This window comes from Mixophyes fleayi, chromosome 2, assembly GCF_038048845.1.
Source record: "Mixophyes fleayi isolate aMixFle1 chromosome 2, aMixFle1.hap1, whole genome shotgun sequence".
Lineage (NCBI taxonomy): Eukaryota > Metazoa > Chordata > Amphibia > Anura > Limnodynastidae > Mixophyes > Mixophyes fleayi.
In genome coordinates, this window is record NC_134403.1 from 363265493 (window position 1) to 363290880 (window position 25388).

The 25388-nt window shown below is 41.5% G+C and overlaps 1 protein-coding gene across 1 annotated transcript; it reads right to left on the bottom strand.

The window, feature by feature from the left end:
• Positions 1–1834: 1834 nt before the first annotated feature.
• RIPK4 (receptor interacting serine/threonine kinase 4) lies at positions 1835–23825 on the bottom strand. Its single transcript, XM_075197283.1, has 8 exons — positions 23559–23825; positions 14275–14566; positions 9769–9917; positions 9397–9446; positions 7591–7749; positions 5605–5711; positions 5104–5356; positions 1835–4691 (listed from the first exon to the last, which is right to left on the bottom strand). The coding sequence occupies exons 1-8, from the start codon at positions 23738–23740 to the stop codon at positions 3760–3762; spliced, it is 2124 nt and encodes a 707-aa protein (XP_075053384.1). The 5' UTR covers positions 23741–23825; the 3' UTR covers positions 1835–3759.
• Positions 23826–25388: the final 1563 nt, after the last annotated feature.

Genomic DNA, 25388 nt, shown 5'->3' on the forward strand with positions numbered 1-25388 from the left:
ACACCTACAAAAGAAAACCGGTTTGACATCTCACGCAATTCATTTCTATCCCCCCCCCATTTACTTTGCATGCGTCTCATTCCTGTAAGTAATTAACTTTGCCACCTCCTGTAATTTCTTCTGATGGTAGATGGGTTATAGAGAACTGAACATTTTTGGGGCCCCTTGCGTAAAGCGAAGAGCAGGCAAAGGGGAAAGCGGATGGTAGTATCTGATGTACTGATGCAATCTCCAGCTTCCAACGTAAGTTTGGTGCTGGCAGAGTTGGGGCCTGAGGACAGAAGTGTCAGTGCTGTTCCGGAACAACTTAAGCCCTGTACAATATGGGCCACTGCCTTTCATTTCTATGCTAGGGGCAATTCTCTCATTACAATGTTCATCTATATGTATGGTCAATGGCCAAGAACCACTTTTGCTCGATAGAGACAGACATGTATAGAACAGGATTTACACACAGTCACGCCATACTAAAACCACCCTGACAATATGCTCCTATATTGCACCATACAATCTACACAAGGCCATTCCAACATGTTGCTCTCCAGGTGTTGTCACACTACAAGCCCCAACATGCTTTGCCAGTAGACAGACAGCCAATAGCTGGCAGGGTATGCTGGGACATGTAGTTTCAGAAAAACTGGAGGCCAAAAGCTGTCCAGGCCTTGTGTAGACTGCATGGAGATCAGACCCTCCAACTTAACTCCTTCCTCCAGTTACACATCGATCTACTCCCGATCTTACCACTTAGCTACTAATACAGTCACCTGGGCAGGGTTCAGTCATTGTTCAGAAGGGTGTTTGTTTTTTAACCATCAATGAATGAACCCTGCCCAGGTGACAGTATTAGTTGCCAAGTAGTGAGATCGGGAGCAGATCGATGTGTTCCGGGTGGAAGGGGTCAGGTTGGAGGGTCTGTACAGATGACCAAAAACAAAGAGCCAAGGACATTGCATTTATAAGTTGCCAATTATGCTTATAACACAATATACAGCTTTGTGATCGCATCTGTTAAATAAGAGTTTTTTTTGTGTGGCCCAAAAAAACCTCAGAAACGTAGCAGTGTCAGACACTAGACATCTGTGTCAACCGGTCTTATCAGCTGTGTGTCTATAAATACTGCTCACTTATGCTTATAAAGCAGTTTAAATGGCCTTCGCTCAGAGTATCTAAATGTGACACTTCCTGGTAAGAGCTGCAGAGAGCACATTGCCTGGGAACACCAGAGATGGCAGCGGCTGCTTGCCCTGACTTGCGCAACGCTCGTTCTCAAAAGCCTCTAAATTAGCTTGCAGAAGACAAGCAGCTACACCTCCCTTTATAAACAGCTCTAGAATAGATCTCTGGTCAGTAATCAGCAGCTTTATTGCTGCACAGTAAGATCGCCTGCAGCCATTATGAGTGACACGTGAGACCTGGTATAAAGGAAAGGATTTAAACAAGAAACTGGTCTGTATGCAGTATACCGTGTTCTCACCAATGCAGACAGTGCCAGAGTAATGGAACAGCAAAACCATGCAGCTATCAAACACAGGGGTTCACCGGATTGTACCTTCAGTCTGTTGATTTTGGAGCCATGAGAGGCAAAAACGCTACAAATTTATATTCTGTAACATCTCCTACCACAAATGCACATGTCATTTACAACATGGACACAACAGGTTAATGATTTTCGTGGTTTTTAAAGGCCAAGAGAGTCAGTTTTGCAATAATCCACATGACAAACACGCTGTAAGTTGGTAAGCAAACCATAACCTCGGGGAAAGATCTGATCACTTTTAGACTGTAAGCTCTTTGGAGCTAAAGACTGGTCAGTAAAACACAGGACACGTTTGATCCACAGTAGTAAAATTGTTTATTTGTAAAAATACCTGTTATACAAAGCGGAAGCTGGAGAAAAACACAAAATACAAAAATAATAGGTGTACTAAAACATACACAATTCATCGATATCACAATATGTTCTGTTACAGAAAGAGATTAACATGGGTTATATATGTCCGACTGGCTAAACATGATATACACAGTATATTCATTGCAACTGTGTATTTAAATTACAGTCATTTACAAATAAATTGTTGGTCCCTAAATTAACATATGTAGTTTAGGGAAACAAGATAACAATATACAGATTTGCAATAGCAAACATACACACATACACACACGTGGTCACACAAATCAGCTGCAGCACACATAGGCGAGGTCTAATTCTATCTGTAATTTGGCAAAAGGGAGTTAACCAGCCCCAACAAGGCATGCAGTCAGGTGGCTCCCATTAACTCACTCAGCACCAGTAATGATTTCCGGTGTGAGTGCGCCTTACCTACATCTCCCAGAATGCTTTGTCCACCATTAACCTCCTCAATGCTTTTTGTCTTTTCTGCTCAAAGCACTTTCTAATAAAACAATTAAAGGTCCAACTTAATACGGGCAGATTCAACTACATCACAACACTGTTTTTACACATTAAAACCAGTCAAATAAAAAAATGTAAAAAAAAAAATAAAAAAATAAAATGCACAAATATTTTGCACCCTAGTGAGCAATAATGTGCATGAAAACCTAGCTCTTGTGCTGGGATGTGCAAGGTCCCCCATAACCAAAACGGAGCCGTGTTATGTAAAGGTGGATATAAAAAAAAGGTACCTATTACAGAGAGCAGAGCTGTGTCGTATCCAAGGGCTACATAATCAAAACTCTACCTGGAAGATAAATGAGCCTAAGAAACCAGAAAGAGTATTGTGTATCTAGTATGAACAGCAGAAGGACATGTACAAGCCAATATATGAAGTTCGGTAAAACTGGGAAACCTATTTTACACTACGAAGTGCAGGCTTGCAAAAAAAAAATATATATATATAAAAAAAATAAAAAAAAAAAATCGACCTATTACAAGACAACTGTTCTGCCACTTGCCAAAAATCCACACTGGTGGGTGGCAATATACAAAAACACTAGATGGACTAAATCTTCTAAAAAGGAAGAGTGGAAGTGTTGCCTATAGCAACCAGATTCTAGTCGTTATCTAGTACATTCTAGAACACGATAGCTAGAATCTCACTGGTTGCTATGGGCAACACTTCCACTTTCCCTTTGTAAATAAATCTACCCCTTATAGAGCTTTTACAAGCATATATCAGTGTTTAAATGTAGCCGAATGCGGCTTTCAACCTGTAGCTCAAGGACAACACATGAAATGACGTGTCAGACACAAATACAGGGCTTCCTAGCCGTTGTAGTTTTACATTAGCCCCAATTAATCCTCAACCAGGTTTCAAAGAAAAAAAAATTCCTGGTAAATAAGAGATCCATAAAGAATCGGGTCATTGACCCTACGAGTGTACATAGTTACCTATTTCCCCATCAACATTTCTATGTCAGAGGACAAAGTCCACAAGTAACAGTAAAAGTTATCCGCTACGGTCCCCCCAGAGCGGCGACCAGCTGATCTTCATATCTTGCAAGTGAACAATGCAGAAATGTTTCATAGAAATGAAAATACTCCAAGAATAGATCTCTAATCATTAAACGTCATGAGATAAGCATTTATGTTTGTGAAGTCTTCCTCTTAACTGGTGTTTCCCTCCTGAATCAGCAAAAGCCATATTTGCAAGCTCCATGTGTGCAGATAACAATACACAGTTTGCTCTGGAACCCAATTTAAAACATTCGGAGAAATGTTTATCCTCTCAAAACAACTAGAGGAACAACATAGTAGGGTCAAAATAGATGTCAGCAAGAGAGATTCCAGAAATCCAAAAGTCATACATTTTCCACAAACAAGATTGTTTCCCCACGGTGGATGTCAGATTGTTCGTCCATCAGAAGCTTAACAGTAGAATAATGGTTGTGTTGGCTGGCTAGATCCAGAGCCGTGTAGCCTTCTACTGTAGTAGCGTGAATCTTGGCACCATGGTGCAGGAGTAGCCGTGCCGTGCTGGCGTGACCGGTCTCGGCAGCAATATGTAGAGGGGTTTTCAACTGCAGGTTTGGAATGTTCACATCACAGCCAAGTTCCACAAGGATCCGAGCCACTCTGTAGTGTCCTCTTTGGGCAGCTAGATGCAAGGGGGTTCTGCCGTCAGAAGTCTGGGTGTTCAGATTGGATTTGTACTGCCTTGCAAGAAGCTTCACAATATTTAAGTGACCCTGCCATGCCGAGTAATGCAGGGACACCCAGTTGTCGAGACCCTTGGCAGTAATGTCAGCTCCTCTCCGGAGAAAGAGCCGGACAATAGTCTCCTGACCATGTTGGCAAGCAATGTGAAGTGGTGTTCTGCCTTTACTGTCAACCTCGCTCAGAGAGGCGTTCTTCTCCAGCAGAACTCGAGTTATAGACTCATCTCCATTCTGAGCGGAAAAGTGAAGAGCCGTGAAGTGATCCTCATCCTTGGCGTTGATGTTGATCTTCTTGGACAGGAGCAGTTCCACAATGCCCTTCAGCTTCTTTTCAGCAGCAATGTGGAGCGGAGTGGAGCCCTTCACGTTGGTCATGTTGGGGCTAGCATTGTACAGAAGAAGCAACTGGACGCACTCCTCCTGCCCGGCCTCCACAGCCAAGTGAAGCAGACTGGACCTCCCGTCCAACACCAACTCAACATCTTGAGGCTGCAGGATCTTCAGCAGCTTTGCATTGTCTCCAGCCATTATGGCATCGATCAGCTTCTTCTTCTGGATCTCGGTGGTGCTAAGGTCTGGGTGGGGAAAAAGAAACAAAATATTAAGAAATGAACAGATAAAGTTGAGCAAACAATAGTATTTTAGGAGGAAACCCACACAAAACACGGATAGAACATACAGATAGACACTTGGTTGGAATCAAACTCATGACCCCAATTGCCAAACACTGAGCCATAGTACCCATACTGTCCAGTTCATGTTACATCAGCATTTTATGACCCAACACTGTATATAAGGCCACTGTATCGTTTAAATTACACAAATAAAGATTTGTATGAACCTAGTACCACAAAGCTCTCCATAGAAACCTTCTCATTTGGGGTCAGGAATATCGCACTTATTTCGGCAATGATACAGAGGCTAACACGATATTAAGGTGGCCACTATACCCTCTCCTAAACAAACTTGCCAATTAGCATAACTTACCAGCTACTGAACAAACTTTGTCAAAGGACAGAGACAGAGACCCTCGGGACGAGAAGGCCGAGTCAGAGGAGATACCGGACAGGCGTTTGTCGCTGGGCGCCAGCTCTGGCTCCGATGTACTGTGACAGAGGCTTTCGGGCCCTTCCATGGTTTGCGAAATCCCAGAATCCAGCTGGGAGAGCAGCTCGGAGAGGCTGTAATCTTTGTCAAACACAGGGGTGAGACATCCGCGTTCTGGACGTTTGACCAAGTCCTTTAACAGAAAAAGAGGCATGGTAAGACCAATTGATGCAGCACTAACAAGACACCCCTCAAGTTTTAAAACTACGTAAGCATATATGAAGGTTACAACCTCCAACAAGCCTGATCGTCGGGGGTTCTTGTGGCCACTGCCAATATGGGCAAAAATGGACAGAGCCACCCATTTTATCTCAATTTGTCTGTGTCAAGTTGTTAGGAGATCAGCGTTACACAGAAACTAGCCGATTTGCAATCATTTACCTCATGTTTTGTTTCCGGGGCAGCTTTTGCCAGCGTTTCCGGACATGGCTCTGGAATAGCCTCATGTTCGTGTTTTGTACATAGCAGCTCCGTCTCCGAGGTAATTTCTATTTAGATGGGAAGAAAGAAAAAAAGTGGTCAATGGATCGTGTGTGGAACCAGTCGTCATATTTTCCACAATAATCAGCCCAACGCGTTTCCCAAGTTTTTAACTTAAAATAGAGTGCACTTTAATATGAACAATGTCAATTCAAAATAAAAAAAAAATGAAGTTAACACTTTACAGATTGTTTATATAGAACAGAACAAGATTTATGGAGGAAATGAGGTAGGCAAAGGTGACCTCTCCAAGTGGACCCTTTGTGTAATGCGAGATATAAATCTATATATATTTTTATGCAGGCTGTATCACTAATTGATGTAATAAACACCCATAAACCTGCTGAGAGAATTAATTGTAATACTGTGCCACTCCCTCCATGCAGAACATTTTGCTAAAAGGCCTTGAGCGTTACTTAAGTGAGCCATCTGTGTGGGCTGTCCTGTGGGCTGAACATTCTGCGACACAAAACTTAAGTCATTCTCCACCAGTATGCAGAACACTGGCAGACTCCCTGACAGGGTGATGTCACAGGAGGATTCTCACAACCCCAGTGAGCCGACTCCTGACAGGACACAGGATTTTCACCCTCTCATTAATGCTCATGAATATTTACGAGTACACAGGAAGACCTTCATGCAGGGCATGTGCAAAGGTGAATTCAGGAGACTCTGTCACCGGAACACTTAGTAAATTATTAAAAACATTTTTATTGATAGGTTGACTGATCATATATCTGTTTAAAGGGCAGTTCTGTGTAGTGGATCATAACCTGATCAGATGTAGGCTTAAAAACACCCCCCTTCCCCATAGCCTCTCACCCAGGCTTCTCGGCACAGGTTTGAGAAGTGACTAAACATTCTAAACCGAAGTATTAATACTTTAAATGAAGTGTTGCAACATGGCCGGTGCTAACACAACAGATACACTGTCAGGACTTGTTCACGGTGGATTGTCCACATTCCACAATCAGCTGCAGGAGTTCAAGCTTACACTCACTTTGATTGATGGAGGGAACAAAATAATAATAAACAAAGTAAAACCGTGCAAACACAGGCTGCATCCTCCAAGAAACATATTTGGCAACAGGTCTATTTAAACTTTTATTCAACTTTGAGTGTGACCGTGAGGATGTTCTGCTTCCTGTTTGACACACTCCGGCTAAATCAGTTCAAATTAATATTAAACAGACTATAGATATGTGTGTGTATATATTATATTAGTGCCTGGAAACCCCCCTCCAAGCCTGGGGCACTGTATAATTGAGGTGGCTGGACCCTGCCCCCACTTCACACGGCTCTGCTTGAAAAGGGAGAGGTGAGTGCACCTAACAGTAGTGCACGCAGCATTGCCCATGTATATTATGGGGATAGGAAGAGTTGTGGAAACTCCCCTCTAGAAATCCTGCGTTTGCCCCTGCCAGCCTACAATCCTTCAAACGCTCCCTCAAAACTCACCTATTCTACCCTCTCGACCATCTCATCCACCCCAATCGCCATTTTCTCCCACTTGCTCCTACTATCCCTCCCTCTAGAGTGCAAGCTCTTGTGGGCAAGTTCCACTCTCCCTGTTGTCTCACGTCTGTCTGCCGTCAGTCTTCCTTACATGTCCTGGTCATGTCGTACGCTACATTCTGTGCGAGTCACTACAGGTTTGTGCTACGTAGGTGTAACTTGTCATATTCTTGTGATTTTGCCCACTGTATTAGTTATGTCGTATCTGTATGCTCGCCCGCGCTACAGAGTCTCTGGCGTCTTACGAATAAATATCTGGACATCGTAACATAACGTTGTAGCAAAGTCTCAAAGTTTTCGCAGATCTGTAATATTTAATGACAATGATGTAGTTTGTTGCATAAGAGGCTGGCGCTAGTTTCGCCCCCTTACCTTGAAACGAAGGCCGTTTGCCGGGCTTGTCGTGCCAACATTGCTGCATTAGTTTGATCATGTCCTCGCACTGCTGGGGTCTGGATCGAGGGATGTGCGCCAGGTCTGGGCGCAGACCGCCGCCTACTTTCACCATGATATGCAGAATGTTTTTCTCCTCTAAAATAAGAGCGTTCGGAAAAAAAATAAAATAAAATCAGTTAAAAAAAATAAAAATACCATAAACCACTTTCTTCGGTCGTGTACGCTTTACATTCTTGCGCCCACGCACCGCACTTAAAACATCACACTAACCACAAACACAGCTCACAAGCATTAAGCTGTATGTGCCTCAGCTTGCCCGGCATGTAACAATTCACCGGAAACTGACAACAATGTGAAGAGTGCCGATCCTGATCAGCAGGACTTGGGGAAAGAGAGTTTTGGAAGCTCCCTTTAATAGAGAGGGAGGGGAAGAGCGGCTTGGGGGGGTATAGTAGTAAAAAAAAATAAAAAATATCTTAAGCCCGAGGTCCAACTAATATGAAAAAAAAAAAATCGATCTCAAAAAATAATATTTAAAACAGTGCTTCTCAACTCCAGTCCTCAGGACCCACTAACAGTGCAGGATTGCCAGGTGACCAGTGAAATAATTATACCACCTGCTACACTGTGCCAGTCAGTAATGACTACACCTGCGCCCCAGCAAGGAGATATGGAAAACATGTACTGCTAGGGGGTCCTGAGGACTGAATTTGAGAAACATTGATTTAAAAAAGGACACAATAGCCTTTTTTAATTTTGGCTTTGTATTTATTGAAAGTAAATATTGAGGTAGATGTACGTAAATATTGTTGCGAAACATTAACTACTAGAAGTTACTGTAGATAGGATGAAGGGATTCTGGGACTGACCGTCCCCGTCAGTCTTATTCACGTGTATATTCCCTTACAAGGCACAACTAAAGAGGTTTGCAGTGGCTTTGACGTTATATATTTTCTCATGCTGGTGAGCGCACAGATAAAATGCCGCAGCCACACTGGAAGTCATTAACATATACGTACGACCTTCGCAAATCTCTCTCTTAAAGCAACTTTCACTTTTGCTCTCGCGATCTAACAGTATACAAGTGTTACCAGTTAGAGCAGGCAAACGTGAAGTCTTGCGCTACAAAAACCATTTAATGTAACTCAGTGGCGGATCCGGGGAGGGGGGGGGGCGATCACCCCCCCTAGCAGGGGCTTGCTGCCGGCGGCTGCACAATATGTGCAGGTCCGCTCGGCAGTGACAGTGTGCTGCCCGGCTGCTCTGATTGGGTTTAAAACACAATCAGAGCAGCCGGGCAGCACATTGTCACTGCCGAGCGAACCTGCACATATTGTGCAGCCGCCGGCAGCCTTGAAGTCAAAAAGGGGGCGTGGCCTAAATAGCCCAGCCCCCCCAAATCGCCCCGGGTAGGATACTTTTCTAGATCCGCCCCTGATGTAACTATAGACACTGACAACCGAAACATAACCTTGACGGCAGGAGATGTAGCTGGGGAGGCAGCATTTTGTAAGCTGAACCAATATCATCATCATCCTTTATTTATATAGCGCCAGCAAATTCCGTAGCGCTTCACAATTGGGATAATGGAGCCAATCAATTTACTAGAAACTATTGACATGACTAAGTTCAGCTCACAATATAACCGCCTCCGATGTTTATAGACGATGGTCACATCTTCAACCAATTTTGTTGGTCTCCAACAGGCATCAAGACAGTTTGTACTAATAAAAAGGAAAGCCATAGCCAACTTATAAAAAAAAAAAAAAAAAAAAAAGTTACCTGCAAAAGGTTTCTGCTGTGTAAGGAGTCCCCAAATGACGACTGCAAAACTAGAAAGAGGATGGGAAGAAAGGAACAATATTAGACTATACAATAGACAACCTAAAGGCACTAAGTAACTAACGAAACATGTCCATAGAATATATTTTGAAAATTTCAGTCATTTTAAAGGAGCATGTGGTTGGACCAAGTATTTAATAATGATAATGTGTTTTGGTGGTGCAGACTAAGTGAAAAATGCAAAGTAAGAATCTTAGATGTGTCAATAGGATTAGATATGGCTACACTTCAGTTACAAAATCATGGTAAGAATTTAATGGAGGGTCCCCAAAATGCAGGAAAGCCTCGAGATAGATTGCTAGCTCTTCTCACCTGTAAACGTCATGCTTGGTGTCGAAGTTCCTGTTCTTCTCCTTGAAGCGCTCTGGTGGGAGGTAGGCAATGGTTCCACAGATCCCATCCAAACTCAGCTCGTGAGAATTAGACAACCCGTTCCACTTTGCCAGTCCAAAATCTGAGATCTAGAATGAACAAACAATCAGAATTGTGATTAATTAGTGAACAGAGATTCCTGTGTTCTTCACATAAACCTTGAGACACGAGAGATCTCTTGTATTCGTGGGTAATGATGAGAGAACTGGTCACTGCTTAACTAGCAAAGCTAATGGCTCTAAATACACCATTAATCACCAGGTATTACTGATTGTTAGTGCAAATAGGCACAAATAAACACTCAATTAGGATCAGCAAATAAGAAAATTGCTTGAATCTTCATCAGAGACTCTGTACAACCAGTTACAAGTAGTACTGCCCTGTAAGCTCTTTGGTGTCCTGTCTACTTGATTAACACACATGTCTAAGTATGTAAAAATGTAAAGAAAGGGAGGAAGAAGAAAGAAGAAAGAAAGAAATAGAAAAAAAAAAAAAGTAGTTTAGAGAATTTTTTTCGATTTTGGAGCTCATGTTTGTCAAGTAAACCAAGGCTGGACTTCATGCCTAAAAATGATTATGTCCAAACTTCATTGCTTAACATTGAGAAAAATAGCAGTAAATTTGCATGACATTTTACATGGGCAACTCTATAGCCATCCCCATGAACACTGCAGATGGCTTTCCCCAGTATATTGGATTCCAGGTACCCGAAGACTAAGTGGCAGATTTATCAAACATTCTAAAAAGGAAAAAGTAGAGATGTTGCCGTTGGCAACCATTCAGATTCTAGCTATCAGTGGTCAGCAGTTACCTGCAGCGCTGGATGGCGGTTATAAGATGACCATGAACTGGTTTCCTGCAGTACACTATATGATACTCAGGGTAGGGCTGGAGAAAGTAGATTTTTTTCTTTTTAGAAACGTGGAAAGTACCTTTACAATAAGTGATGGGGAAGTTCAGGTGTGAGTGGGTGGCTTCATACTACACTGAGCATGATGAGTGTTCACTAACCCCCCCCCCCCCCTCCAATAGTCAAGGTGTTATACTGGCAATACTTAGCTTGTACCAGCTCTGACTGCTATGAGAACTGGTTTGTGTAGGTCACTGTATAATGTAAGTAGCAGACAACATACAGGGTGCGGGGGAAAAAAAAAAAAAAAAGGATACTTGTGAGAAAATGTTGATTCTAAAACCTGCACACGATGCCGACAGGTATGAAGGATACAGAGATCGCTGAGGATACCAGGACTGGTTACACAGACTACTAGGAAAACAAAAACAAAGTATTCAACTGCCACGAAAAAAGCACAATAATCCACGATACTCAAACCGTATTTGCTGAATAAAACTTGAACAAACTGATACATATATATCAGAAAAGGAATAATATATATATATATATATATATATATATATATATATATATATATATATATATATATATATATATATATATATATTTTATTTTTTTTAAAAAGAACATTTTGTTTATATGTAAAAGTTTCCATTGATTGACCGAGGTTCTTAGCATCGTTTTACATTTTCCAAGGATCTAGGCTGAGCCGCTATTCTCTGCTATTTCAAATAAAGCGGCTGTACCGCAGTACCCCTCAATGGGATAACAGACAGGAAGTCTACTGTGCATAGGAAAATATCTTCCCCAACTCATACAATTTTATTTAAAAAGTACCTTTATCTCTGATCATCTCTTACACAGCCAACATTTGTGAATGTTTTTAGTAACTTTTGTACAATACTACTAATGTTCCTGTCCTTGAAGGACAGTCAAGCCTAAAAATACCATTTTTTTTTGCATGTTCTTTTGGGGAGACCGTTCAAATGTGAGAACTAAAATGGGCCATTTTTTACCGTCATTTCACCTCAGAAAAACATGCTATTTTGGACAGATTCTCAAATTTAGTGCAAGTGTCACTTTATTGCACTTTTTACCACAGATATTTTTTTTTCTTCTATACTTTTGAAAACATGGCTCCAAGTGTTGTCAGACTGATGCATCATCTGGGTCAGATGACCTCTGGGAATAAAGACATGTCAGAGTCTAATAATAGATCCAAATTGCATTGCCACCAGCTCATCTCTCTGGCATCAAAGTGACGCTGGTTTATAAAACCTTCTGTTCCTGGATTCCATGACATGAATACAGGACAGGTCAGAGACCCAGTCTGGTGACTGGACGGGGTTAGTGTACGAGGTATGTGGGGAAGCCAAGAGACAAGGGCCTTGGTATTAGAGGTGACTCATCCAGCGGTTATTATGAACAGAGGTAATAATTGTACAGTACTAAAAAGCATTCCAAGCATGCAAATCTATTTATAAGAACATTGCAGAGACCAGAACACAGTGTAACATAAAATCTAACGCTCAAAGACAAAGGGATCTTTTATGGCAATCACGTTAGACGGGAGGCACCCTGCGACATGGAGGAAAGCTTCATTTGGTCGGACATGTTTGAACACCGGACTCGTCGCATTGCGATTTCAGGAGCCTGGTTTATATTTATACTATGTACACTAAAACGGTAGGCAAAATCTGGCACCGGACCATTTCTTCTGCATGGTTGAATAGTTCAGAGCTCACCTGCACGCAGTAGTAGCGGCCATTTTGTGGAGCAATAGTCAAATTAATTAGTTTATAAGAGACAACACTGAGGCACCAATATGGAGCCGGTGAGTTTACTAGGAACTGGTGACATCACGGAGCAGAATGGCCAACTCATACCTTCAACACATAAATTATACAGGTGATGAAGGGACAGGAATGTGACATGAACCAGGAAGCGCCTGGTGCCTCAGTTATGTCAGCAGTTCCCTGTGAAAGGACAGAGGGCAGCATTGCTTCAACCCAGAAGATGGCTGCAAGCACATTAATGGAATTGACCAACATTCATAGCGAGTGGCCTTGTGGACAGCCCAGTACAAATCTCAAGATGGTCACAAGGAGACTAAGGACAAGTCGGCGCATCTCCCTGTGTTCGAGAAACCTGGTCGCAAGTGTAATTGGGCAATCCCGTTTACAGCATATAGAGGACATGTGGCTGTGGACCACTTTAAGTGAATGCACAATCTTCAACCCAATCTATCAAACAATTCATCCGAAATATGTAAAGAGAAATTTTGGATTGAAAAAAAACAACAAAACAAACAAACAAACATCAATGTCTTGACTTTTGGAGGGATCACTGCTAAATGACTGCCCAGTATATGCCAAGCATCCGGCAGCTATCTGCCCTTCTGTAGAATTTATACGGCACTCAATTTTTTGGGGAATATCCGTAGCTAAATTTTATGCCTTGGACATCAAAACAGCAGCTTCATCCTCCGACTGTGCGTACCACACACCGTCCCAGTCTTATTGGTTTGTTATCAGTCATCATGGCCTCAAATGCTGTTTTATCAGGCCAATTGATTGTAATATAGTATATTTTACATATAGCATAAACACCGGTAGTTATTTTCATCCCCCTTATGGATACAATTGCATGGAGCCAGGCTAAATTGTTCGTATCATTCAGCACAAGTACAGGGCTGACAAGACACACTAGTAGAGAGTCTGGTTGTAAGATGACTCCCAACCACATTTATGCCAATGGTGGATGATCATGATGATCATTCTTAGGCTACAAATGCAGAATTTGACTTCTACCACAGGTGGGTTACACTATAGCTGCCAGTAGACAGGGAGGAAGTCAAAAAAATAACGGAGGAGGCAAGGCACAAACCACTAGAAGACCACATTATAGAAGACCACATTGTAGAAGACCACATTGTAGAAGACCACATTGTAGAAGACCACATTGTAGAAGACCACATTGTAGAAGACCACAAAACTCTGGTCTGCAATCCGGACTTAAGGCCTAAAACTGAACAAAGAATAGAAAAGACAATTGTCAAGAGGAAAGTGCTTAGAAAGAGAATACTCAGCTACACTCCAGCGACATTTACATAGAAGAAATAAAGGACAGTGATTCTGTAATCCTGAGATCATTCAGGGATTCTAGAGTCAGATGGGACATGTTAAGTACAGTTATAGATGTAATGTACGCTGTAACAGAATATGAACCTTGATGTAGCTATTGGCACCGATAGGAATTCGCAACGCAAAGTAAAAATCATCAAACTGTACAGCCAGACACCCGACACCAGATCACAATAAAACGTGTAATTCTAGATGGTTGAAGAGTGGTTTGTCTGGATGTAGTGAGGCACAAACAAGTGTATTAAATCTCTGGCAGTCACCACTCACATCTGGTGCCCAGTATCTCAGGCTACGGTGTGACCCTCCAGCTGTTTAGGATCGGGCATGCAGGGACAGCTGGAGATACGTAGCCTATACCTGCCTAATTCAGTCCCAGATTACGAGACTTGTCTACTTGCCAGTATTTATTTAGTTTCAGAACTTGACGTGTGTGAAAGGCCAGAGACGTACCTTGACGTGATAATGTCCATCCAGCAAGATATTGGCAGGCTTCAAGTCCAGGTGAAGCAGAGGAGGGTTCATGCAATGAAGGAAGTTCATCCCTACTGCCGTCTCGTGAATGATCCTAAACCTCAGGTCCCACGGCAAACGTTCAGAAACCAGGAGCTTCTCCAGAGACCCAGTCTCCATATATTCCATGACCAGACCCACCGGATTGCTGCAGATTCCGTACACCGGCAAAATGCAACGGAACTTGGCCACTTCCATTTTCTTTGCCTCCTCAACCAGCTCGATACGTTCTCTGTAGAGGGATAAACAGCCAGAGGTCAGTGTTGTACTACAAACATCAAGGGTTAGTTCTTCGCTTTCTCCAAGATTCTAAAATATATTCTTAGGTTTACTGGGTATAATTAAACAGTCGCAATCTTGACACGATCAACACCACGCAGGACAGAATCCATGCTGGTTGGTTATACAAGTTAACATTTTATCATCATAAACCAGCAACTTGTCCTTGTTTATTTTTAGTATTCAGCAGCACACAAAAAAAGTGTTGTAACTCCAATACACATATTATGCTTTAAGAAATCTAAAATGCAGAGGGTAAGAAATATTTCAGTGGTCGCCCTTGTCTATATTTCTATGGGTGCCAACGGCACAGGAATATACACGCACCACAGCAAAATAAATAGTTATCACTTGAATAGCTAGTAAATAAGAATAGGATTTATAGTCTCCTGGACAAAAGCATGTTACAATGCAAGGGGTGCAAATTAGTTTTCTATTTTGCATATAAGTTAAATACTGACTGTATTTTCATGTAGCACACAAATATCAACTTTAAATTTCAGTGTAGAAATAAGCTATTAAGTATTTGTGTGCTACATGAAAATACAGTCAGTATTTAACTTATATGCAAAAGAGAAAACTAATTTGCACCCCTTGCATTGTAACATGGTTTTGTCCAGGAGACTACTTACTCATTTTTTTTTACTTAAATTTCCTTAATGAATCAGGTCCTAAGACATTATTAGCCAATGTTTGCAAGCAAGTAAAGGCAGATATAGTTTAGACAGTGTATGTTATAGCTACAATATTGTAAATATTGTAATATCTCAAATTCTCATTGTAGTAGTAGACAGACAAATAGACACCACCGAGGACAGGCGCAGACAAGATTTAATTTCAGCAGAATGTGCCAATCAGATATTAAAATCCCTGCTAATGTTCCCACAGCTGTATATCCCAGGTTTAAAGCCCCCGGCTCTTTAAATAACAGGCAGGCGCAAGACTTTGTGACCTACCCCAATACTTAATCCCACTGTAATCAGCAAAACAAATGCACAGTGCTGGAATCCTTCGCCTCACAGCACAATCGTGCGAGGTGTGCAAAAAGTGATGAGAAAGTTTCTCTCTATTGCATTAGATCACTTTGCAAAAACTAGTCAGACCACTTGTGTATGCTGACAACATAAAATAAAGTTATTGAGAATGTAGGTCTCGCAGCTCCAAGGCTTTCAAAATCCACTCACTGTGTGTATGTATAATAATATATATATATATATATATATATATATATATATATATATATATATATATATATATATATATATATATAGCAATTACTCACACAATATTATATTTAAAAATGTTGCACACATGGTGGTTTGGGACAAAATTAAGTGGAAGTATATGGAAAGTGGGGAGGGGGTTTGGACAGTAAAGCTAGGTACACACTACAAAGTTTTCGTCCAATAATCGGCTCAAACAGCCGACATACGACCGACCGCTCGTTCAAAACTCGGGTCAGTGTGTGCAGCGACACGATGCTCGAAAGTCTGCCCAAATGGACGATTATCGCCTCATTTGGTTGGTCGTACAGTTTAATATTTTCGTTCCAATCTCGTTTCCGCTGTGCCGCGTGTATAAACTTCCGACCGATCCACAACAGTGAGTACGAAATTACAGTCATTGCTCACGACAACATGGCTGTAAAAAGTCGCTAAAGGGACGTCCGCTCTTCCCTTTATCATCCTAAACAAGGCTAGTGTGTATGCAGTCAATGGACCGAGCGATCGGACAATCGATCGCATGTAAAATCGCTCGGCATAAAAAGTTGGTTGAAATTTCTGTAGTGTGTACCCAGCTTTAGCACTTCATGAGTGTTTTGCGTAGTGTTGTTCACAGCTCTGTCTACAGAATTTCTCAGATACCGTTCCCCTGCCCAATTATACTTAAAAACTGTGTCTGAAGCATAGGAAGTTAGTGACCTGTCACCACAAGGACCGGAGACTGAGATTTCATAACACTCTGGCACCAATAGAACACGCCCACACAAAAGGAAAGGTGATGCGTGATTGGTTGGTCGATTTGGACAAAAGAAATCACCATCCAGTCACAGTTTCCACTACCACAAAGGCTGTGCGAATGGACTTAGCTGAAAATAGCCACAGGATCAGTGTGGCAAACAGCCAAATTACCGTTTTATATTGTTATACTCAAAGATATAAACATAGAAATATAAAAACTACAGCGCAACAATGGATTGTTTGCCATTTTCAAATCATTTTAAAACATAACTAAAAAAGCAGTGCCACCTAGTGGTCAAATTATCCAAAAAAACGTATGTGTGTCATTTATCAAGTAATAACCACTGAACAAAGACTGCAAAACTTTGTGTACCCTGCAACACATGACATTAAAGACTGTTATATTAGTCGTTTCAAGTTTGCCAGGTAGCGCGCATAGTAACAATGGCAGCCAAGATATAGAATGAATGTGCATTTCAAGTGGTTGACTTAATAGGGACAGCTAATGGCCAGTAATATAGGACTTCATGCCAATGTTATGAACAGGGCATAAATAGATAGGGAGGGGGGGGGGGTGTATTTTTTACCTCCAGGAAATATGACGACTATTCTTCATGTAATCATTATACAAAGTACGGCTGGGGAGCCGCAGATTTAAACCTCTTTAATCCAGCAGGAATGACTCATCTTACACATGGATGGGACTTCCGAGTGGCATTATAAGTTGCACAATGTATAAATATACATTTAGAAGATTTAGTGACGCTCCCTCTGTATTAAGCACATGACAATATACATTCAGGGCATCTCACATGTCAATGTAAGTAAACAACACAACTGCAGGCTGAACAACATTTAAATAATCACATCTTTAGGTTCCCACCAGAGCGGCAAATTCATCGGCTAGTTTGGCCGCTTCGAACCAAAATTGCCGCATGTGGCCCTGAAAACCAACTGCCCGCAACAGTAAGAATCACGTTAGATGCAACTTTGATGGACATTAAAATAGCCGCAGATCCAGGCGTTTAACATTCATTCCAAACCACCAGACAGCAGCATATAGAGAGAGCTTAGACAAGGCAAGAATATAGGGTCAAAGCTGGATCTACAACCTGTTTTATTTTGTCAGATCAGTAAACTTGAAGGCCTGGTTTATATAAAATGTTGTGCCCTGAAGAAGCCACTAAACCGAAAAACAAACTGATCCAGTGTGAGGATTATTTCACACAGAAAACACATCAATTAATGCTCTCGGAAATAGGTGCTTATCATGTGACCACAGTTCAAAGAATAGGTGCCAAAGTATTGATAGTGATGCAGGATGGCCTATGGACACAACAAGATAGCACATCGAACACCATATTTTAGCCCAAGTCATGTTTAACATGTTGTTGAGTAGACACCAGTGAACCAGACACATTACATACATCCGTCCGTGTGTACACTGTATTTGCCTGTAAACCCATTAATGCAATGAATGTTGTGGTCCAGTTAATACCCTCTCCATGCCCAGTTCCCAACACGGTGGTTTCTTGGTTTTGCACCACTGGGAATAGAAGGTCTGCGATCATTAATCGACAAGTCTACGCACCCTTCTCAGGAGATGCAGAAAACTTTTCCAATTGTTTGCTAAAATCCCACTCCATAAAGAAATCAGCCATTTGAAAATCAAAATACAAAGCCTGTTTCTTTGTAAACCCTCCAATGTGGAATTTAAAAACTTTATTTCTTGAACCCAGTGTCCTGTTGCAGCCTATACACAGAAACAGTTTAATTTTAGCTTGTAGCCCTTTAGAAATGCACATTGCTCCTTTCTTTGTCTGATGAAATTAGCCTATAAAAAGACCCCCCACCCACCCTGCAGTCCATTGTCACGGGTTATACATGAATTTCCAGCCACCTAGATGACATCTACATTTCAATAAGGCCATTTAAATGCATTCAGTCTTCAAAAGCATTGACTTAGCTCATTGCATGTCAACATTAGATGTATTGGGAAATTTGTAGCACATATCTTGGGGCACATATACATCATCCTAAAACGAAGAACATGTCTGGGCAAAAAGCAGGAGAGCAGTTAGATCCCAGAGATCTCCTTCATTAAGAAGACTTTGCCTTTTGTACACGCGGATTGATAAATACAGTTTACCCACAGGGAAGAAAACCTTGTCTGCGCAATTCATTTATTTGCGTTTCATTGTTGCTCACATTTTAAAATAGTTCTTCAGGGGCACTAGCGGTGGGAAGGTTTATATAATTATGCTGTGATCCAAACTTATCTCCATTAACTGCAATCTGCCTCATTTTACTATCATTGTTTATGTACATAATGCCAATCATACTATGCAGCGCTGTACAGAGAATATGTAATCATTCACATCAGTCCTTGAGCCATAGGAGCTTACAGTCCAAATTCCCTAACACACACTCACAGACTAGGGTCCAATCAGCCAGGAGGGTAAATTTATCAAGCTGTGGGTTTGAAAAAGCAGAAATGTTGCCTATAGCAACCAATCAGATTCTAGTTATGATTTGTGTAGAACATTCTACAGAATGACAGCTAGAATCTGATTGGTTGCTATGGGCAACATCTCCACTTTTTCAAACTTGCAGTTTGATTAATTTACGCTTTACATTTTTGGAGCATGGGAGAAAACGCATGCAACACGAGAAGAACATACCAACCCCACACAGATGGGGCCCAGGTCAGAATCAAAACTCATAACTCCAGCGCTGTGAGGAAGCAATGCTAACCAAGGTGCCACCATGCTGCCCACATTACATATTCACTGGACCTAGTTTTAGTCAGCGCTGCACAGAGAGCTCACTAAATCAGTCCCTGCCCCACTGGAGCTTACAATCTAACACACACACACGCACACACACACACACACACACAGACAAAGAGAGACTAAGGGCAATTTGTTAGCAGCCAATTAACCTACTAGTATGTTTTTGGATTGCGAGAGGAAACCGGAGCACCTACAGGAAACTTACGCAAACACGAGGAGAACATACAAACTAGTTTCACATTTTATATGCTCATTTAAAAATAAAAAAACAAAACACAACAACAACAACAACAACAACAACAACAACAACAACATACAACTCATAAGAATATCTGATCATGAAAAACACATTTTAGATACAGAAAAGTAATATAATGGACAATTGGTCAATTTAAAAAAATAGGGATATTTCTGGGGACAAATCTTTAAACCCTGGAAGTTAGGGACAGCGGGCAACACTAGTGTTGTATAATGACTTATATGGGTATATTTATTAAACTGCAGGCTTGAAAAGTGGAGATGTTGCCTATAGCAACTAATCAGATTGTAGCTGTCATTTTGTAGTATGCACTAAATAAATGATAACTAGAATCTGATTGGTTGCTATAAGCAACATCTCCACTCTTTCAAACCCGCAGTTTAGTAAATATACCCCATAGACTTCAAAGTTTCTCTCAGCACTGGGCTGAGAAGAAAAATAAAATCAAACAAAGGATGCTGTAGTATTAACTCAGGTTAATAGGACCATGTAACTGGCTTTCACACAGATGTGGCAACATGCAGTGAGAAACTCCTAGATGATTTTAAAACAGAGAAGTTGTGACACCCAAGCTAAGGCAAGTTAGTGCATAATTGTACTAACAATTTAAAACATTTCCACCTTGCTGCTGTACATGCAATAATGTTACATGCGATGTGGACTTCAACCTCCGTTATATCGTTCTAAGCTACAACGTTTGTTTGTTTGTTTTTTTGCATTTTAAACACTCCAATAAGTATTAAAATAGGGACATACAAAGAATAAAATAAAAAGGAGGAAGGCAAAAAACGTTAAAAACATAAACAGCTCTACCGCCCTCGGCCAATACATGACGCCGAGATTTCCCACAGAAAGATTGACAAATGTATGGAACACAAGCTGTGTAAAACAGATAATGTAACAACACTATAAGTCAAAAAAAGAAATATATAACATGAGATACACAGATAAGTCACTGCCCTAGAGGACAGACACGGATTCCAACTCTTGTGGAACTGGAAGTGGTAAGAGTACGTGAGATTGCTGAGACTTGTAGTCCCACCAGAGCTGGAGGGGAGCCTATTGCAAGTGTCAGACTTCCTCTTTGTCTGCAGAAAACACCTCTAGCTTTTCTCCTCCTCAGGCACAACATATATTAGGGAACAAAGAACAAAACAAAACCCAAAACACATGAAAAGCTTCCAGGGAATTTGCCAACGCTTCGGGGCAGTCACAAATCTTAAAATGACTTAATTAGCAGTATTTTTCTCCTTTGCAAGCCAGGGCTCATATTCTGCTAAGCAATTATGTTCTTAAGGGCATAAAGGGTTCTCTGGTTTGTAAAACTAGATGTAAAGATAAAATGGATTTGCTCCACCTTTTAGAAGAGAAAAAAATGTAAAAACACAAAACAGAATTTGTTAAAGAGAAAAAGAAAAAAAAAAAAAAAAAACACCTCAGGCAGAATTCAGCCAGCTCAGGTCAGCAGACACTTGAAAAATCAGCTTAGCATGAAGTAAGTTTTGTGCAAAGGTTTTGCCTGGGGTTGCAGAACTGTAGACCACTGAAAGCGACTGGTTACCCAGAGACATTAGGGAAATACAGTGCGATCCTGGGGTCAGTAGAGGGTGCTCCATAGATCCCCAATGTACTCAGTGAATGTGAGCAAATTGAGCAGGTATCATACAATAATACACCAATGTCCCTGACCACAAGTGGGCACCGGGTCATTGGATCCAACAGATTCCATAGATTCCTAGAGCATGATCTGGGATGCCAATCAGTTAGTAAGGGTCCTTGAGTGCAAGAGCATTCTATCCCACAGACAGACACAGCATCATCACCATTTATATAGCGCCACTGATTCCGCAGCGCTGTACAGAGAACTCACTCACATCAGTCCCTGCCCCATTGGAGCTTACAGTCTAAATTTCCTAACGTACACAGACAGAGAGAGAGAGAGTAGAGTAGTAGAACATACAAACTCCTCACAGATAAGGCCATGGTCGGGAATTAAACTCATGACCCCAGTGCTGTGAGGCAGAAGTGCTAACCACTTCATTGTATATCCTGCAACCTTGCATTTTGATTTGTTCTATAAAAATAAAAATGTAATAATAACGGCCAATTACCACTACTATAGAAATGAACACCAGATAAAATGCGAGACGACGTATAAAAAGACCCTACAGCTGCCCTCTCTGGCTGCATCTCGGTAACTGATTAGAGGGGTCAGAATGAAGAGTATATTTTATACAATATTTCTAAAGCACCATTTTTTTCTTACAATGAACGTAAACATTAATATACAAACCACGGCTGCCATTTTTATGAAGCACAGAGCTAAGACACCATTGTGACATATGGTTGTCACTCTGTAGAAGGAAGCCCTTGCTTCTTGTTTGACAAGCATAGCAAAACAGACATAGGGGGTAAATTGACCAAGCTGCGAGTTTCCAGCGGGTTTGAAAAGTGGAGATGTCGCCTATAGCAACCAATCAGAATCTAGTTATTTTGTTGAATGTGCCACATTCAACAAAATAACTACATACTACAATGATAATTACAGTCTGGTTGCTATAGGCAATATCTCCACTTTTCAAACCCGCTGGAACTCGAAGCTTAATAAATTAACCCCATAGAGTAGGTCAGGAGGGGTTCACAAGCTGTTTTCACGGTTAGGTCACACAAACACGATTAAAATAAAAAAAAAGATAGACCATGGCCGAATTGTTTCACTACAACTTATATACTTCTTCTATAGTACTAAAAGCTGCTAGTTATACATGCAAACACTCCATCCAAGAGGGAGATTTATACAAGCTTCTTTTTGACTAAAACAGGTTCCCCTTATTCTCCGAAAAAGAGAAAAAAAATGCCATACTTGTGTATCCTACCTAACCCCCAGGTACCTGCGGCATTCAGCTGCTGTGGAACTACAAACCTCAGCATGACTCATCAACCGAGGTCAGCAGGTAGTCCTGAGACTTGCAGTTCAACAACTAGTGACCCACAGGTTGCAGTTCAGCAACCTGCACGTCACTTGTGACTGGGCAGGCCCTGGGTAACAGAATCATGTTTTGACCTTGGTGAAGTCTGAGGCTTGCAGATACTAAAATACACATATAATAAATTATCTGGGAGCAGGAACTTGGCAGATATTATAAAACACAAAACTGATAGGACAGTAATAAATGATAAAGGTGAAAATGTCTGTGGGGACTGGGTTAATAATGTAACATTATATTGGGACGAGCACTATATTTCATAAAACACATTGTAAACAAGGACTTTCACAGTATGTCTATTGTGGTTCTATATATGCAGTAAACATAAACAGAGTTACACTACAATAACAATTAGTTTACCAAAATCTGTTTACAAATGGGCAAAGAAAAACAAAACAATCACTACAAAACACCACTATGAAGCCAGACTACAATAAATATTACAAATATAAACCTCTATCTTTTGCATGTATCCATAATACAGAAACAAAACACTTTGCAGAGTAACAAAACACTTTGCAGAGTAAACTGAATATTGTAGGTTTATACTCCAGCGAGGCTCCAGTCCAAATGAAACCTTTAAATCAATTAACATCATTGAAATCCCCCCAGCAGTGGTGAACTTAGATCCCCAAACAGTGCCAACCCGGGAACACAGCCCGGCAAACACACCTGGCACAAGGCTGTGCCCAGAGAGACGCTTCCTGCCTGATTGTTATTGCAAATCTGCACCAGGTTCAATGCACTTACTGTAAACTGCTACAATGTAACATATATTCCGATACAAGTTTGCAGCAGCAGCTTCCTGCATCACCACATACAGATACATTCACATGCACAACCGTATGGGGAGCAAGTCGGGCTTAACCCTTTAATCACCAGGGAGGTTGGTTACCCCCATAGATTGCATGCACTCAGGGCTGTCACCCAGATGACTAGGACTTACTTCTCATCCACATGAAGGCTGGGAGGACACTTGATCGCCAACCACGTCTTCCAGGGGATATGTTTAACTTTATAAACCTGACCAAAGCCCCCCGATCCGATTTTCTCCCATCCACAGAACTCCTTGGAGTCAAAGGTCCTGAGCAGCCCCATGTCCCATGGGGAAGGTCCCTCCTTGTCCATGGTGCTGCACCCTGTGTGCTCTCCTCTCTGCCCCAACTCTGTCTGACTAGGAGAACTCCCTGCCCAGGTGATTAAGGTGTGTTCATTACTGACATCATTTCCTGACTCCTTTACCTTTTACACCTCTGGCGTCCTATGGAGCTGACAGGTGAACCGCGCTGCCACCTAGTGGTGGGAAATGCTAACTGCGGGGCAGGCCGAGTGCAGGCGCAGGTCACGCACATACTGGAAACCAACATGTGACTAATTATGTTGTTAAACTACAATTCATCTTCCGCTACCTATGCAGGGAAAGTTGCAAATTCTACTCATTCGCATAAAATTTAGTTTTATATAGTACTTGCACAGTAAGGCCTCATCGTTTGTGCAAAGAAGGACTGATGTGGATGTTAGCAGGGGAAGGGTACAATTTACCTGGACCTGGGCCTGACAGGGGGGCCCCACTGCCAGGTAATTAAAAAAATAATAATCAAATGCCTTTTTTTTTCCCGTCCAGCGGGTGGCGTTGTGAAAGGCGCAATAACAGGTAGGTGGGAGTAACACCATTTTAATACATAATGGGGGAAATTCAATTGCCGGCTATGTGGCGCACAGACATCACGCCGCGCACATTACTTTGGAAATCTCCACTCATTTTGAGCGGAGATTTCTATCAAAGATCTCCACCGCGAAGTGTCTTAAGGACGTTCTGGAAACACTTTGTGGCTAATTGATTCCCCCCCCATAATATCATGTGTGGGGGGAGGGGCGTAGAAAGTTGCTGCATCGGGGCCCCAAATTCCTCTTGGCGACCCTGAATATTAGAATAAGGATGTCCTATTTTCACACCCACCACATTCGTTCTGCATTATAGGGAGATGTCCATATGCCTAGTGACACGTGTTATGCAGTTAACCCTATCATGCCCAAGACAGCCTTTCTTTGCTCTTTACCAGAGAGAAAATGTAATTTAGATAAGACATTATTAAAAACCATCCATCTGCACCAGCATAGTTGTCAATTGTCCCTACTTTCCTGGGGCAGCGCTAGGTTTTAAAGATATCTCCCTACTTTTCAATTTCTTATGTTCTCTGCTTTATGAGTTAATATTTATCACGTATGTATCAAGGAAATTCAGCAAAGGTGACATTAAATGGTGATGATGATGATTGTAGCGTTTCAAGGTTCACTCAGATGGTATTGAGCGTAAACGGCAGCTAAGTGTCCATGTTGACAACTAAGCACTATACATTAGGTGATCATTCTTAGGAGTCTTCCTGACCCAATGACGCAGTGTTTGGTGACGGTTTTAAAGCGGTTCATCATCACCATTTATTTATAAAGCGCCACTAATTCTGCAGCGCTGTACAGAGAACTCACTCACATCAGTCCCTGTCCCATTGGAGCTTACAGTCTAAATTACAGTCAAGGCAGAAAATTGAAGGATAGTCATGTGAGATTCAGCTATACAAAAATAAACAGTTGTCCCCATTTTCAGGATGGACAAGCTAATAATCTATCAGACCTGTGTGTAAAAGTTATTCATGCTACCGTGTTGTGTAATATTCCATCACTGTACAAATAAAACAAAATATCTTTCACTTTGTGTCCTGAATTCTCCACCCAGGGGGAGGAAATCACATGAGAATGTGGAACAACTGAGTCAATG